The sequence below is a fragment of the Hippopotamus amphibius genome, chromosome 9, assembly GCF_030028045.1.
Source record: "Hippopotamus amphibius kiboko isolate mHipAmp2 chromosome 9, mHipAmp2.hap2, whole genome shotgun sequence".
NCBI classification, from domain to species: domain Eukaryota; kingdom Metazoa; phylum Chordata; class Mammalia; order Artiodactyla; family Hippopotamidae; genus Hippopotamus; species Hippopotamus amphibius.
In genome coordinates this window covers 121981284-121998077 of record NC_080194.1, presented here as the reverse complement: position 1 = coordinate 121998077, position 16794 = coordinate 121981284, and the positions used below count along the sequence as shown (strand labels likewise).

The following is a 16794-nucleotide window of genomic DNA, read 5'->3' as shown; positions in this document are numbered from 1 at the left end:
TCACAGGTCCTCAGTTACCTTGAGGTGGGACTTGAGTGTGTCAGTGTAACATTTCAGAGTGAACAGCAGCGCCTCGTGCGACCACCACCTCTGGTCATCCTTATGTGAGCTAGGACTCAGGCGGACCTGAGGCCAGGACTGGAGAGTGAGGGAGAAGTTAAAATCCTCCAGAGGTTATTACGGAGTCTGTTGTTCTGCTCGCTGCATGATAGGCCAGTAAGTCTAAAGATGAGTTGTTGGGGCATGGAATAGCAACTTTATCCAGAAAGCCAGCAGACCAAGAGGACAGTGGACTAGTGTCCCAAAGAACCCAGTTAGAATTCAGGCTTCTTTTGTACTAAAAGGTGAAGGGGTGTGGTTGGTTGTTGTGAACTTCTTGGAACCCTTTGTTCTTGCAGCTGTCCATGTAGGTGTAGTCACCTTCCTATGAACCTCCAACAAAACAGATGTTATGCTCTGTTCTGCAACTTTTTATATGAATGGAAAAGTGATAAACCTTTAAAGGTTAGAACCTTGAGAATGGGCTATTCTGTGTATTTCAGGCTATAGGCAACATTTTCAGTGATTAACTTGTAGCAAAAGCTATAGAATACAAAGGTTAAAGCAAAAGAGACAGATCCAATATGGAGTCAGATTTATTCTTACCTATTACAAAGTTTCCATTAGTCAGTGTCTTCGGTGCTGTGCGGGGACTTTCCCTAGTTGTGGCAAGCGGGGGCTACTCTTTGTTGAGGAGCACTGGCTCTAGGTGCGCAGGCTTCAGTACTCATGGCACGCAACCTCAGTAGTTGTGGCTTGCGGCTCTAGAACGCAGGCTCAGTAGTTGTGGCGCACGGGCTTAGTTTCTCTGTGGCATGTGGAATCTTCCCAGACCAGGGATTGAATCTGTATCCCCTGCATCCCTTCTGCCCCATTCCAGAATGTTCGAGCAGAGCTAGGTGCCTGCTCAGCGCACCTGAAAGCTCCCGTGTGATGAGGGTTTGCTGATGTTGCAGAGTGTGAGCTCCCGCCACCCCCGGGCACAGGACAGAGGCAGGAGGGGGCCTGGAGGTAGATGAGGCCCCACACAGGTGCTCTGGGACTTTATCCCGAAGGCAAGCAGAGTTGTTTCAGGACAACCTCGTTTCTTCACAATGTACCTTCTCCTTAGAGTGAGGGTCTCTGGTCAGGGCCTTTGGAGGCCAGCACCCAAATTGTGGGGGAGGGTCACTTCTGAGTGAGAGGAATGCAAGGAAACCAGAGATACCAGGATAGCCTCAGAGTTGAGCTGGGCATTGGGCAAGAGGAAGGAGCCCCACTCAGGGCCTGAGTGAATACTGCTTCTTCTCTGCCCTCTGTGAGCCTTCTGAGTCCTTCTGCAAATCCAGAAACCATGCAAGGAAGGAAGAGATGAACTCAGCCACCGCCACAAGTACACTTATAAGATTAGGAGCAAAAATCAGAACACTCCTCAGATCTGAAGAATGTTTTGGTGCACTTTTTGTGCTTATGTTTGACCTGAGGGTACAGACCCTGGGCTCTGTGGGCAAAGCCATCCTCACACATAGTTTTCCTAGCAGGTGGCTCATGAGAGTCAGGATATTTACATGTGCGGGAGAGGAGGAAAAAAAAAAAACACTATTCCCTCTATCCTTTTAGGTTCATTGTTTGGGGTCCTGCAAATTAAACTGACCAAAGACAGATTAATTAGAGAAAAGGTTTATCACTTAATGGTTTTGGAGTCCAGACCTGGGGGCTTATTACCCTTTTAACAATAAGTGATAAATTGTGCAGAAGTGACAAGACAAAAGGGGTTTCTGCTTACAGGGAGCTAAATTGTGGGAAGGTAAAGGTATGGGGGAAATAGTGGAAGAAGAGGGTTATTTTAGTGAGTTTGTTGTGAGGCTCAGCTTCCTGCAGTCCCCCAGGTGATTAGGGTTCTCTGGTGATTAAGCTGTTCCCTTCCTCTTGGGAGGGAAGGGGGCACCTTTACAAAGGGAAATTTATAGGCTATCTCCAGGCAGAAAAGGGGAGGGCAGAGAATCACCTTTCAGGAAATCATCCTTTGCCTCAGGTGTTGGACTTTCCAAGACTTGCCTGGCTCTGGAGGCACAGCCCTGCCTGGGAGGCTCTGTTTGGGGCTCGCCATTTTGAGTTCAGGGAGCTCTCACCTGCCTTCACACAGACCAGCCAAGAGCTCGGAGATCCGTGTCAGGTGTAAGAAATGGATCCAGGAAAGGAACTGATGCAGAGGCAGCAGATTTGAAAGCCTTTTCTGTTTCATGAGACTTGTCCTTGGCCTTTTCTGCCTTCTGAGCGAAGCTTAGGTCTCTGTGTGTGTTTTTCATCAGCTCTTTTTCTTCCAACAGCGAGTGCTTTTTCTGTTGCAGGCAAAGCGGAGGGATTCACCTGCCGAAGGCAGTCAGAAGGCCAGCGAACAGGACAATAAGCAGGTACCGCCCGAGGAGAGATTTCACATTCTCTTTGCGACCAGACCGCTGCCCGTGTAACTGGTCACACTCACCCCTGACTCACACTGTGACCTGGGTAACATCCGTTTGTAAAATAGCCGCGTTCCTTTATTCTTCTTAAAGTCATCTGTTCCATGTGTCCTTTGTTTTAATGTTTTAAAAAGTGTGCCGTACCTTGGAAACAAAGAACCAAAACCTCTTACAAGCTTCCCCCGTGGGAAAATAAGAGGTGCCCTTTGTGGCCCTTCTGTGTGAATGTCCCCAGGGTGGCCGTGACAAAGGTCCACAGATTGAGGCTTAAACAACAAGCATTGATTCCATCCGGAGCCTGAAGTCTGAGACGAGGGTGTCGGCGGGGTTGGTTCCTTCTGGGGGCCTCCGTCCGTGGCCTGCAGGCGCCGTCTTCCCTCTGTGTCTGTGTCTGTCTCCAGTGGTCCCTATTCCATCAGGACATCAGTCCTGTTGGTCAGGACCCACCCTGACAACCTCGTCTTAACTTGATTCCCTCGGTAAAGACCCTGACTCCAAGACAGTTTCCGTTCAGAGGTGCTGGGGGTCAGGACCCCAGCATCTGAGTTCCGGGGACACAGCTGAGCCCACAGCAGCATCCAGGGTGAGCCTGGCTCGGTCTCCCTCTCTCGTGTCACAGCTTGGAGTCATCTTCACCTCTGAGGGAACTAGTGATCAGCACGGTCCTTCTCCCCTGCGGAGGCTACGCCCCCCACCTCAGGCTTTCACTGAGTCGGGCCTGTTCTCTGTTCTGTGCTACCCAGCTTCCTGTATGTTTGGGAAACCAAGTTGTTTTGAGAAACAGATTTTCTTCTCTGGGTACAAGGACACTTGTTTTCCTGTCCCTGTGAGAGGGCAGAGGGAGCCTCACATGCCTTGGAAGGCTTGGGCTGGCGGGATGGGCAGCGAACGCGCACCCTCTCTGGCTGCTTGTCGCTTGTCTCTGCTCGGAGTTTTATCTTAAATTCCCAAGTGGACGGGGCCTCACGGTTCCTTTTCTTCCGGGTTTCCTGGCACGAGGGTAGCTCCTGGGGAATTTTTTTGAGCAAGATATTCAGGCATTTTTTTCCATTAGGAGCTTCTGAAGCACATTTTTGAAATCGGCAGGAAAATTGAAAGTAAAAATACAACCCAGTTATTTTGTCATTTTTTCTTTAAGATGTTGAAATCAAGAAATTGTTCGTTAAGAATCTGAATCATGAAATGTTAACAGTAGCATAGCTAACAGGGCACATGGCCATGGTTTCAGGGCTGGGGAGGAAAGGCCTGGAAAGGAGTGCATAGCGGGGAACCCCGAGAGGGCCAGGCGGTTCCCAGTGTGCAAGCTGCCCCTGCCCCCTGCCCTGGCACTGTGAGTAAACTGGCCAAGTTCATCCACCAGCCAGTGCTCACCTGCACCCAGAGACCCCCTCTGTCCTGTCCCAAAGCATGGGGGTGGGGGTGTTGGAAAGCCATCTTGGAGGACCCCTAGGCCAGGCTTTCCCCTGGGACCTCTGAGGTTCCCAGTCTGTTTGAAGGGCTGGCTGGAATGCTCAGGGGATGCCATGGTTGTAAGGCCGGCTGGTGGCTCTCACTGGTGCTCAGTGGCTGCTCCGGGGACCCCTTCCCTGCATGTGGGCACTGTCTGCTCTGGCCAGAGGGGAGTGCTGGCCGCCCATCCCCAGGACCTCCCGTCTGCTCTGAGGTGGCCACATGACCCCATGTCCCTGGGCCCCAGCAGCAGCTCTTGTTTCTGGGGCCTTGGTCATTGGGTCAGAGTGGGGAGCACAGGGTGTGTGGCATTTTCCTTGATAAACTGAGGCAGTGAGCCTGGCCCACTTCCCAGTGTCCATCTTCTTTCCCAGGTGGTCCCTTCCTTAGATGCCCCCTGCTCACCAGGTGGCACTCAGTGGAACGTGCCAAGCAAGGTAGCTCCGTGCTGCAGCCCCACCATCAACTGCAGAGTCCAGGACCCAAGACCACAGAGACAGTGTCCACGGTGCCCAGACCCCAGCCCTCCAGGACTCGCTGGGTCCCACCCTGAGAGGCAGCCAGTGGTGTCACTCTGTGTGAGCAGTGCAGTCGGGTGGAATCGTGATCCTGCATGTCTTGGGGGACTCAGTTCTCAGTGAACAGGCGGGCTTTCCAAATTGCCAGTCTTATAGTCCCCAGGTCACCCCAGGGTTCCCCTAGTACACGAGTGTATCTCTGCCACTTAAAAACTGGCAGATGAGAAACAAGACAAGCAACCCGATTAAAAAATGGGCAAAGAACTTGAGTAGACATTTCTCCAAAGAAGATACACATAAGCCCATAAGCATGTGAAAAGATGTTCAATACCACTGGTCATTAGGAAAATGCAAACCAAAACCACCATGAGGTACCACTTCACACCCATTAGGGGACAGCTACTATTAAAAAAGCAAAACAAAGAGTAATAGGTGCCGGCAATGATGTAGAGAAATTGAAGCGTTTTTGCATTGCTAGTAAGAATGTAAAATGGTACAACAGCTGTGGAAAATAGCATGGTGGTTCCTTGAAGAATTAAAAGTAGCATTACCTTATGATCCAGCAATTCCATTTCTGGATGTATACCCAGACAATCTGCAGGCAGTGTCTGGAAGAGGTATCTGTACACCCACGTTCACAGCAGCAGTATTCACAAAGCCAAAAGGTGGGAGCAGCCCCAGTGACGGTTGGCGGGTGAGTGGATGCGCATGATGTGGTCCGTGCCTGCAGTGAAATATTATTCAGCCGTAAAAAGGAAGGCAATCCCGTCACACGCTGCAGCACGGATTAACCCTGAAGACTGTATTAGCTCAGGCTGCCATCACAAAACACCAGACTGGCTGGCTAACGTACCGGAAATTTATTTTTTCAGTTTTGGGGGCTGGATGTCCAGTATCAAAGTGTAGGTAGGTGCGGTTTCTCCAGAGCTCCCCTCCTCGGCTTGCAGACGGCTGGCATCTCGCTGTGTGCCTGCGTGTCCTATCCTCTGTGCCTGTGCATCCCTGGAGTCTCTTCCTCTTACCGGGACACCATGCCTCTCGGATCAGGACCCCTCTTATGACCTCATTTAACCTCAGTCATCTTAAAGGCTCGATCTCCAGATATAGTTACATTTGAGGTTAGAGCTTGAACATTCAGATTTTTGGGGGGACACGGACATTCAGTCCACAGCAAAGACATTATGCTCAGTGAAATAAACTAGAGATAAAGGACAAATCCTAGGACTTACCTGGTGGTCCAGTGATTAAGACTTTGTGCTTCCACTGCAGGGTCCTGAGTTCAATCCTTGGTCTGGGAACTAAGATCCCACATGTCGTGCAGCATGCCTCCCCCCTCCCCCCCCCCAAAAAAAGACAAATCCTTTCCTATCCCACATACGTGAGGTCCCTGCAATTGTCAAATTCATAGAGACAGAAAATGGAAGGGTGGGTGCCAGAAGCTCGGGGAAGGGGTGGGGGAGTCAGTGTTTAATAGGACAGTTTCAGTCTGGGAAGGTGAGAAGGTTCTAGAGACGATGGTGGTGATGGTTGCACAGCAATGTCAGTGTACTTAGTGCTGCTGGACTGTACACTTAACAGTGGTTAAGATGGTAACTGCTACACTATGTGTATTTTACCACACACACACAAAAGAAACCAGGCAAACAAAGCTGGTGTAAGGAGAGGGATGGCCCCCATCTTGCTGTGTCATGTCTGGCTGCCGTGGTGACAGGGACTCCACTCTCTACACATCCTGGTGTGTCTGTATCTACCGTGGGTGGCCTCAGGGAAAGGACCAACCAGGATGTTGTCATTGATTTTCCAGACAAAGTGTCCCCTGATGTCTTCAAGGGGGCACATGCTCCTGCAGTGTGACTTTTTTGGGTGGTGAAGTCACAGTGGCTCCCAGCCAGGCTCCGTGTGTGGGGTTTAACATGGGGGTGTCTGCAGTGCTGTGGGTAGGTTTCTGTCATTCCAGCTTCGCCCAGGAATGGGGCGGCATCTGCGGAGGGAGAGAGCAGGAAGGCGTGTGGTCACACCTCCCACAGCTAGAGGGACAAAAAGCTGGGTTGTGAATGGGCAGGTGGTCCCACCTCTGAACTGGAGCCCAGGGAGGGCTGGGGAACATTGCTCTCCAGACCTCTGTAGTTTGAGTTACTGTTTTTACGTTTTAATCTCAAGAATACAGTGGTGATCAGTCTAGGGTCTCTGCAGTCATGGAGCAATGGGCTGTCTCCTGGGACCTCTCCTGAGCACAGCCAGTTGTTGGGGGGAGACCATGAATGCCGAGAAAGAGGCCTCAGGGCCAGGAACACTCACTCAGAGAAGCTTTCCAGTGCCAGATTGCTCTCAAACACTGTTCGGTGACTCTCCTTTTTATTATAGAAATTTCACTAGGAACCCCACCTCCTGCACTTGGTCTTGTAGCACCCCTTCCCCACCCCCGCCATCCACTTTCCTGTATTATTTTGAGGCAAAACTCAGATGACATACCGTTTCACTTTAGTATAGCTTCTGACTCCTGATTTCCTAGGGACCACAATCCAAGATTGTGCCAGTTCTTTTAGTCTATCAAACAAAGAGAATGTGAATTGCCCTTATGGTAACAAGGTCATAGGATTATTTCATGGACGATGTCAGAAGCAGTGCTGGCCGTCTGCTTATGTCTGTGGTGGGCTGTTTCTCGGCTGCCACGTCTGTGTGTTTTTTGTTTTTTTTTTTAATTTACTTATTGGCTGAGTTGGGTCTTCGTTGCTGTGCGTGGACTTTCTCTAGTTGCGGCGAGCGGGGGCTACTCTGTTGCAGTACACAGGCTTCTCATTGTGGTGGCTTCTCTGATTGTGGAGCACAGGCTGTAGGCGCGCAGGCTTTCAGTAGCTGTGGCTTAGTTGCTCCGCGGCATGTGGGATCTTCCTGGGCCAGGGCTCAAACCTGTGTCCCCTGCCTTGGCAGGCGGATTCTTAACCACTGCGCCACCAGGGAAGTCCTCCACATCTGCCTTTGCACATCCTTCTCTGCATCGTTATTGTCATGATTCTTAATATTGTCATTAGATGGGCCACTCCCTGGATGCATTTGTTCCCATCCCTGGGTGATGGACAGCTCATGATTCTGCTGTCACGGTTACTGTAACTAACCAGATGTTTAAAGCCCCTCTAGAATGTCTGGAAAAGTAGTCGGCTTTATTTTGTTTTGGGGATACAAGTGGGCCAACCTGTCCGTCTTCATTCTGTCATTTCTGTCCCCCATGTGTCCTCCAACACATTGCTGTCCCCGAGCAGGGCACTGGCTCATCTTGTTGTGTCTTTGCACAGGGCCACCTGGCAGTGTTGGCGGTGGGTCACCCCCTCGCTCCCAGTGTGAGTTCCAGCCTGGCGTCCAGCCTGGCGTCCAGCACTGGCTCAGGCGGCTCCTCGCCCACCACTCTGCCCGCCCTCTCAGCCCGTGCCCACCCGCTCGACCCCACCAGCAGTGCCGTGGAGGCGGTCCCAGGTAAGTCTGGGGCTCTGCCCCCGTCTCCCTGATGCCTCTTTGCACTTCCCTTGACGCCTTCTGATACCCGTAGCGTATCATATGCTCATTTGTAGAAGAGCGTTTTAGGTAACCTGCCACTTTAGCTGTGTTGCCTGTGGTTGAGGAAATGCCTGCCTCGCTGGGGGCCGTGGGCTGCAGAGGGCATGAGGAGCCCTGGGAGGGGCAGCTAGACAGGCCCCACAGGGCAAGCCAGAGCGGGCAGTGCCACCCAGCCCAAGACCACCGAGAACAGGAGGCTTCAGAGAAATGACATGGGGGTTGTGGGGGGTTGACGAGGGCACCCAAAGGTAGGGGACAGTGCCAAGAGCGGGGAGCGGGGGTGAGGTCACAAGGCATAGGCACGGCTGCCTGCTGCAGAGGATCCTTGGCCGCCGTGAGTCCTTGAGGGTTTGTGGACTGATGACTGCTGTGACTGGACCTGGGGGCCTGTTTGGCAGCTAGATGGGGGCACAGAGCCCAGGTTGGGGCTGTTGTGAAGCTCAGGGAAGAGTGGAGCTGGAAGGCAAGACGGCACCTGCTGGGGCCCGTACAGGTCATCTGGCCTCCTCAGGCCACGTGTGAGTGGTGGGCACCTGGCTGTACCAATAATTCTGTGCAGTTATGGGAAGTAATGGAATCATCAGAACTGCCCTCTGGCCCCAGGAGGATGGCCCTATATGGCCTATCTACTGTTGAGACCCAGGACCCAGAGTACACACCCCACCCACTTAGGGGCTAACAAGGTGTAGACCGGATTGTTTTTCCTTGTAGTTTCTTTCAGGTTGTACCCTTACTAATGCACTGCATGAATAGAAGGGGCAAACTCTGACATAAACAGGTGATGTTTCCAGACTTTCTGCACTTAATGGATTCACTGGAATCATTTCAGGCCCACTGGGCAGGTTCCTTTCCCTTTGCCCTTCCACCTCATAAGAAAAGGTGGGAAGCTCTGGTGTTCATTGCCCAGTGGCTCGCAAAGGGCGGAGAGACTAGGTCCACTGTGGAGGGAGATGGAAGGAAGGGACCCCAGGGCTGTGACCTCCGAGGGCCGGGTCATGGCCTGTTCATCTTGACCCGGCGCTGGGTTCAACGTGTTTTACCTGAGTGGGTCCGGCTGAACCACTGCGGGTGGGCAGAGTAGGAGCAGCCGGCCGGCGGCAGGGCTCAGGACTTCCCGCGGAGACCCCACTTTAACCTGAACAAAGCAGCCCTGCCCCGCTATGGCTTTCGCACAACATGAGCCCGGGGTCCCGGCGCGCCGCCTCGCAGTGCCGGGAGGGACAGGTGCTGGTGCGAGGAGTGGCATGCCCCGCCGGGGTCCCGTACACCGGGCCTCGGAGACGTGGGGCTCAGAGGACACGCGGCCGCAGGGCCCACACAGGCTCACGAGCCCGCGGAGCGCCAGCTAGGTGCGGCGGGGCGGGGCCAGGGGCGGGGCCAGGGGCGGGGCATCCCGGGGCTTGCGTCACCGGGGCGGGGCGGAGCATGAAGGGGGCGGGGCGCCCCGGGGCTTGCGTCACCGGGGCGGGGCATGTCGGGGCGGTGCAATCTAACGTTTGCGTCACCAGGGGCGGGGCCGGCGCGGGCCGGGCGGGGCGCGGGCCGCGTTTGAATCGGCGGCGGTGGTGGCGGCGGCAGCAGCGCGGGGCGCGGGGACGGTGAGTCAGCATCATCAGTCCCGCGCCGTCAGGGTGCGGGTGGTCGTTACCCGGAGCTGCAGATAGGGTGATGCCCCAACTCTCCCTGCTCGGTGCGCCTTCCCCCGCCCCAGGTGCGCCGCCCCCTCCCCCCAGGTGGGCCAACTCTCGTCCCTCCAGGTGGGCCACATCCCCTCCCATGTGGGGTGCGTCTCCCCTTTTCCCCCTCTCCCCCGACCTTCCCCCTCCCCACCCCGTGCTCCTCTTACCGGTCCGCGGTCCGCGCCCCGGGCCAGGTGTGACAGCCAGGAGTCGGTACCAGAATCTTAAGGGTTGCGGAGTGAGGCGAATACAAACATCCCCTCTTTAGGAACCTGCCTTGCAGAGGCGTCCGCTGCTTCCCTGCGTGGGCGCCAGCCGCGGGCTTCTCCAGGGAAGCCTGCATCACCCGGCGGAGGTGGGTCTCTCGCTTCCGGGTGAGGACGGGGTTTCTGCCTTGTCCTGCTGCGCATCGAATCGCCGCCTGCAGCGTCGGAAACTCAGATCAGCAGGGAGCGGGTTTGCCAGGTGCTTCTCCATCCTCTAGTTAGGGGGAAGGACAGCCCTCCAGAGGGCATCCTGGCCCGCCCGGGTGGGTGCAGGGGAGCACCCCCACGTCAGAAGTTTCCCGTTCTGGCCTCTAATTCGTGCACCGACTGTGCGTTGTCTCCGTGTGTTCACTGGTCCTGGGGACCTGGGCACTTCTTGAATGTGCCGTGTCACGTCGGGAACCGAGCCTTGCCAGGGCCATTACTCAGCAGCTTTCAGCTAATTGCTCATTAACATCTGGGCGGTTCCTGGTACTTTGGCAAGGCGAGTTCTGGATCACATGGCACAGATTACCTAACTGGGCTTAGGTAGATTTTGAGTGTTAAAAGTCAGTTCTTCCTTTAAGAGAACATCTCAGAAGAGCTGGGTCTGATCTCAGGGAACAGTGGGGGTGTGTAGTAGCACAAGAGAAATAGTGCTGGTGAAAAAGTGGGCCAGGATACCTCCTGGGAGAACCTGTGACCCGGCCCCCCCAACACAGGCTGTGGTTTGTCAGGTGAGAGTTGGCCCCTGTTATGCCCTGTCTGGACCTGAGGAGGGCAGGGCAACAGGGGTGCCCGTTTATGCTGAGTCATTGGGTGGGGGTGGGGGAGTGGGATGAGATAGATCACTTCAAGGTGAGAAAAGGCTCCTGCACTCAGTTTATTTCCATCCATCTATCCCTTCCTTCATTTTACATGCCTTTGTTATTCAAAAAAAATGTTTCTGGAACTCTGCCAGCTTTGCAGCAGACCACCCCTAACCTGATCCCACCACTCCAGGTGCGAAGGGCTAAGTCCATGTTGTCAGGCCCTGCTGACCTGTTAGCACGTCCAGGACAGGAGCTTGGGACCCCAGACAGAGCAGATGTGCCAGGCCAGCAGAGGGAGCATGAGTGGTGATGGTAGGGCAGGTGTGCAGGGTAGGTCAGGGTGCTTGCTCTCAGCAGTGGTCCATGTCTGGGCTGAACCACACAGTCCAGGTGACATGCAGGGATGGAGCAGGGGGTGATTCTGAGAAGGGTTTTGGAGGCTGGGCAGGAGTTTTCTCAGGACTAGTGGGACTAATGGAGGGTGTGCCAGGCTGCAGCCCGCGGTAGTGTCGTGGGTTGAAGACAAAGGAGGAGCCATTGCTGGGGTGGGAAGGCTGCTTAGGGAGGGGCAGGGTGGGAAAGGGTCCTGCTGGGAAGTGTTGACCGGCTCACCAAGGGGTGCGTCCTTTGTGGGAGGTAGGGCTCGGGACATGAAGGGGTTGGCATCACAGAAAGGTTACTCCTGAGACAGAGCAGGTCGGGGTGAGAGGGCAGCCCGCAGAGATAGCTGGGGGTCCTAACTGGTGTAGATGGGGAAGGAGGAGCTGAGGGCTCCCTGGGCTTCTGCTCCGCACGTGGGTCCAGGTGCACCAGATCACGGGAGGCACCTGTGCGCGGTTTGATGAGGAGCCGATGCTGCAGTGGCGCCGCTCCTGCAAGGAGGAGGCAGTTTGGCCATGCTGGGGGCATCTACAGGTGAACACTGCAGAAGTCACCTGTGTCTGGGCATGGACCAGGCACAGGAGGGGCTGTCGAGCTCCCAAGGAGGGTGGGAGGGCCAGGAGGTAGCCCCAGGCAGGGGAGGGAAGACGGACAGGTGGAGGGACGGGGCCGCCTTTGACCAGAGGAGGGGTGTAGGGGCATGGCGCAGGGCTGGAGTGCAAGGCTGGGGCGACAGTTTGAAGAGTGAGATGAAAACTGGGGACAGCAAGAAGGAGGGGGTCACCTGACTAGGGGTGGATTTGGGTGAGGGGCTGCAGGGCCTTCGGTCCTGTCCTGGGGAGCAGGTGGGAGCCAGAGCCTGCACCTTCTGTGCAGAGTTCACAGCAACAGGAGACAGGTCTGTCTGTGGAGGGCTCCTGAGAGGCCTGGGCCCCTAGGTCTGCGAGAGGCACCCGTTCCAGTACCAGAGCACGGCCTGGAGAGGATGGGTTGGGTTGGGGGAGGGCCTCCAGGTGGTCTCAATTGTTGTGAGTTAAATTATGTGCCCCCAAAAAGATATGCCTCAGCCCTAAACTCCCCATCCCTGTACCTGGGAATGTGACCTTATTTAGAAACAAGTCTTTGCAGGGAATTTTCTGGCAGTCCAGTAGTTAGGACTCCACACTTTCACTGCTGGGGCCTGGATTCAATCCCTGGTCGGGGAACTAAGATCCTGCAAGCTGCACAGCGCTGCCAAAAAAAAGAAAAGAAACAAGTCTTTGCAGATGTAATTAAGGTAAAATGAGGTTATTGGGATGGGCCTTCATTTGACATGACTGGTGTCCTTATAAGAAGAAGGAAATCTGGACACAGAAACACAGGGGAGGGAAGACCACGTGAGGACAGAGGCAGAGGTGGGGCTGGAGCGCCCACAAGCCAGGGAAGGCCAAGGACTGCCAGCAGAAGGGGCAGGAGGGCGGGTCCCTGGAGCCTCAGAGGGAGCCCAGCCCTGTGCACCTTGACCTCAGCCTCTGGCTCCAGAGTGGAATTGCGTGCGTGGAATTGTGTTGCTTGAGGCTGCTTGGCACGTGGTACTTGGTTTTGGCGACTCCGGGACACAAATGGCCCTGCGCTTCCAGATGGCGGGGAAGAGGCTGCCTGGGAAGCAGGAGGCACTTGCTGCAAAGAAGAGCTGAGAAGCAAGGGCGGGGAGGGGGCACCCACAGAGGGGAGCAGAGCCCCCAGGAGGAAAGGGGGACTGTGTGGGCCAGAGGCGGGTGCTGCCCCCAAGGTCCCTGACCTGCTGTCTCCCTGAGCGGCTCAGGTTGGTCCTTCCTTCCTGTCACCACTCTTGGGTCAGGCCACCTTCCAGTCGCCTCCATCCTTGGATGTGGTTATCGGGTACATCACTTGAACTGTTGGCGGGGCTGGTCCAGCTGTGCAGGTGCAGTGGTCACAGTCGGGACAGCACTGTGAGCAACGCTCCACGACTTCCTGCTGCTCCCCCAGGACTGAGGAGCTTCGGGTGCTGCCAGCCCGCGGCCTGCACCAACATCCACAGGGTCCGGTGTCCCCGGCTCAGTCCCTCTGGCCTCCTCACACCCTAGAGCAGAGGTGGAAACTCTGGGGGACCCTGGCCGGACTGCTGCCCTGCATGTTCACCTCCTCTCGGATGAGATCTTTGGGAGCTCTTCAAATAGTTCCTCTTGCAGTGCAGTGGGGGGGCCCCTCTGGGCCGACTGAACCTAGGAGCCACTTGGTGCCCCTGCCTGTCGTGGCCGTTGCCAGCAGGGCCAGGACCAGGTCTTGTCCGCTGGCAGCAGGGATGAAACAGGGAAGGAAACAGACTCAGGGCCCCCTCATCTGCCTTCCCGTGTGCACATGGGGGCCTCGCCTCGGGGCAGAAGCTGCGCCGGGACAGCAAGTGGGCCGCTGAGCTCTGGCATTGGGCCGGAGCCCCCCCCATGGTTGGCTCGGTGGTCCGCAGCAGGGCAGGGAAGGGATGGGGCTGCCTGTTGGGCTGTACCCCAAGTCTGCTCTGCACGTGTCGGGCTCCCAGCTCCTCAGAAGTCACACATCTCCTGCCTCGTTTTTCCCACTGAATGTGGTAGATAGTCTTTCATTTGAAAGGCAGCAGCCCCCTCCCCAGGCGTGGTTCCCTCTGTTCCAGAGCCACGGTCTCATCCCCTTGCCCTTTTGACTCTTGGATCAAATGCAGCCACCCCAGCCTCCCTGCTGCTCCATCCTCTGCTCCTGGGTGTCTGGCTGAGCCCCAGGGGATGGGGGGGGCGGGATGTGGTCAGAACTGAGCTTCCTCCTCTCCAGGGCAGGTCTGACTTGAGGCTGCTTGTCAGATGCTGTCCGGGGATTCTGACACTTGGCACAGGCAGCTGGGGGTGGGGCGGAGGCAGGAGGCTGACCCAGAGCAGGCAGGTCTGACACGGGTCCCTGTGGTCCACCCCTGGGTTGGGGGCATGGGTGGCTTTGTGGCCTCTTGAAATGGGACTTGATGCATCTGACCAGGTGTCGCGGGGCCCTGCGACCAGCAGGGGGCACAGGACTGGGCCATACAGGAGAGGCCCACCTGCCTCCTGAAGGGGGTGCTTAGGGAGAGGGGACCCCAGAGGTGGGATGGGGGCAAAAGGTGCTGAGGTGGCAGAGCTCCCGTGTGCTATGTCTTCGATGTCACCATGGTCTCCTGCGGCCCCAGGGTGGGTCTCAGGAACTCCTGCAGCCCCTCTGCTGGCCCTTGGTTCCCAGGCCACACCTTCCCTGAGTCATCCCTGTGGAGCTGTGGCAACTTTGGGGGTTGGCAGGCCTGACCTCGGCCACCCCAAGATGGCCTCCTGCTCAGCACCAGATCCTCAAGGTGCAGGACCCCAGGAGGGCGTGTAGGGGGGGGTCAACACTGAGGGGGCGACGCTCCATTCCCCCGTGCCTTTAACAGACAAGCCTGGGGTGCACTGGGGTCCCCAGCAGAACACCCAGCTCAGTGCTCCAGGGAAGGACAGGTGCGGGTCTCTGCTGTGACCTAGTCGAGGAGGTCAGCACAGGTGCCACCCAAGTCGTCCATGAGCTGTTTTCCCCTGGACGTCGCCCTCCTGGAATTTTCTTTACTAGTCAAGCATGTTTATTGGGTCAGATTTTACCCAGTGATTAGAAATTGAGTCAGTGAGATAAGGGCTGTGTTGCTGGGGTCCCAAGCCCAGGCGGGTCCCCGCTGCCATGAGAGCCCAGCTTTCCCCCACAGTGACGCTGGTTCTGTCCTGTAGGATCCACTTTAGACCTTCACCTAGGCGATATCAGCCTTGCGCCCCCAGAGAAGGACCTGGAGGAGTACGACGGCCGTGACCTTGGACCCACAGGTAGTGCCTGCACCTGGTGCCTCCCAGGGCTGTCCATTGTGGCTGTAGGGTGGGAGGGGTCCTGTCTTCCTCCCTGGCCCCCCACCTCTGCAGGGGCCACGGGGTGGGGGGGGGGGGCAGGCCTTCTGGCCCTTCTGAGGAGATGTTTAACCACTGTGTTGGCACGGAGACCAATGTGTTGACATTAGATACTGAGTCATTCTCTTCGACCTAAAAGTTTTTATCTTTTTCTTCTGTCATTAAAAGAAACCATCTCTAGGGGTCCTGAAAAGTACTGGGACCACCGTGCCCATGGACAGGCTGGCCAGGCAGGGCCCAGGGGGTGTCTGAGTGGGGAAGGGTGTGGCCACACCTCGCCTGGACGGGAATCCCCCCCAGCTCGGGGCGGTGCGGGGGGATTCCTCGTCTGGCTAAGCTGGCCCCTCCATCCCATGCAGGGCAGCGCTCGCTGGCAGGCTCAGCGCCCGTGGCCATCCCAGGCTGCCTGCCCCGCTCCCCATCCCTGCACTCCTCGTCGTCCCTGTCCGCCTCCCCCCTTGGCTCCTTCTCCCAGCCCCTGTCGGGGCCACTCATCTCCTCAGCCATGACGCCCCCCCAGCAGCCTCCAGCCCTTAAGTCGGAACCCCGGGCGCTGGGCCCCTCAGCCTCATCCTACAACTCCTTCGGTGAGTGGGGCTCTCGGGGCCCCGGGTAGGGGGGCAGCCACAGCGTGGCCCCCGTGTCCACAGGGAGGGGACCTGGGGTTTGCAGCTGAACCTCTGTGGGGGTGTCAGTGTGCCTGGGACCCCGAGCCACTCCCGTGACACCACCACAGTGAGACCTGCCTCACTCACAGGCTGCGGGCGTGTGACATCACCAGAGACAGAGCACAGAAGCAGACGAATTTGCAAAAGCTTGATTTAAATTTCTTTTATTGAAAAACGTAGTTTATGTTATATGATCTGTTTTGTTTTAGAAGAATTGATATTTTAAAATACCTGTTTTAATTTCTAATATATATCAGTGGATATCACGCACGTAAACAGAAACGTTTTGGGGTCCTCCAGATTATAAGTGTGTAAAGGGTTCTGGGACCAGAATCTGATGCAGCCGCAGAAATGGGTTTGTTTCCTTTTCTGGTGGAGAGATCGCGGTAGGCCTCCTTGTCAGGGGAGTCCGGGTTCCCCCGAGCTTGCCAGGGAGATGCCTGTGAGGGCCCAGCACAAGCAGGCTGACATCCGGCTCCTCCACACTCAGGCTTGAACGGTGTCCCCGGCAGCATCTGGGACTTTGTCTCTGGCAGCTTCTCTCCCAGCCCGTCCCCCATCCTGAACGCCGGCCCCACGGGCTCTTCAGGTGCGAGTCCAAACAGCGCCGAGCTGGCCCGGGTCAGGCGGCAGCTGGACGAGGCCAAGAGGAAGATCCGGCAGTGGGAGGAGTCCTGGCAACAGGTGAAGCAGGTGAGCCCAGGGAGGGGCTGCCGAGCAGGTGAGATGGGGGCACGTGTGGGGCTGCCGGTCCCCACCTCAGTCACAGCAGCCCCTGGGTTTCAGGCCTGTGATGCGTGGCAGCGGGAGGCCAAGGAGGCCAAGGAGCGGGCGCTCGCAGCCGACAGCGCCCGACAGCTGGCGCTGCAGAAGAAAGAGGAAGTGGAGGCCCAGTTTCGACGGCTGCAGGAGGAGCTGGAGGGCCGGGGATTGGCCTCCACGCTCCCTGGGCTGCGTGGCTGTGGCGACATCGGCGCCATCCCCCTGCCGAAGCTGCATTCACTGCAGAGTCAGCTGCGCCTGGATTTAGAAGCAGTGGATGGGGTGAGTTTGGGTCTCATTTTTGAGGCACCATAAGTCTGTGCAT

General features: G+C 56.4%; 1 protein-coding gene across 8 annotated transcripts in view; it reads left to right on the top strand.

Moving 5' to 3' along the window:
- The window catches only part of UNKL (unk like zinc finger), a 41289-nt gene that overhangs the window by 21419 nt on the left and 3076 nt on the right, over positions 1 to 16794 (top strand). For 4 of the 8 annotated variants that reach the window (XM_057749027.1, XM_057749034.1, XM_057749032.1 and 1 more), the window contains 5 exons: positions 2370 to 2432; positions 7741 to 7918; positions 14869 to 14961; positions 15399 to 15626; positions 16198 to 16751. In XM_057749027.1, coding sequence (XP_057605010.1) covers positions 2370 to 2432; positions 7741 to 7918; positions 14869 to 14961; positions 15399 to 15626; positions 16198 to 16751 — 1116 coding nt within the window. The remainder of the gene's footprint in view (positions 1 to 2369; positions 2433 to 7740; positions 7919 to 14868; positions 14962 to 15398; positions 15627 to 16197; positions 16752 to 16794) is intronic. The other 4 variants (XM_057749030.1, XM_057749029.1, XM_057749031.1 and 1 more) reach the window with 4 other exon arrangements.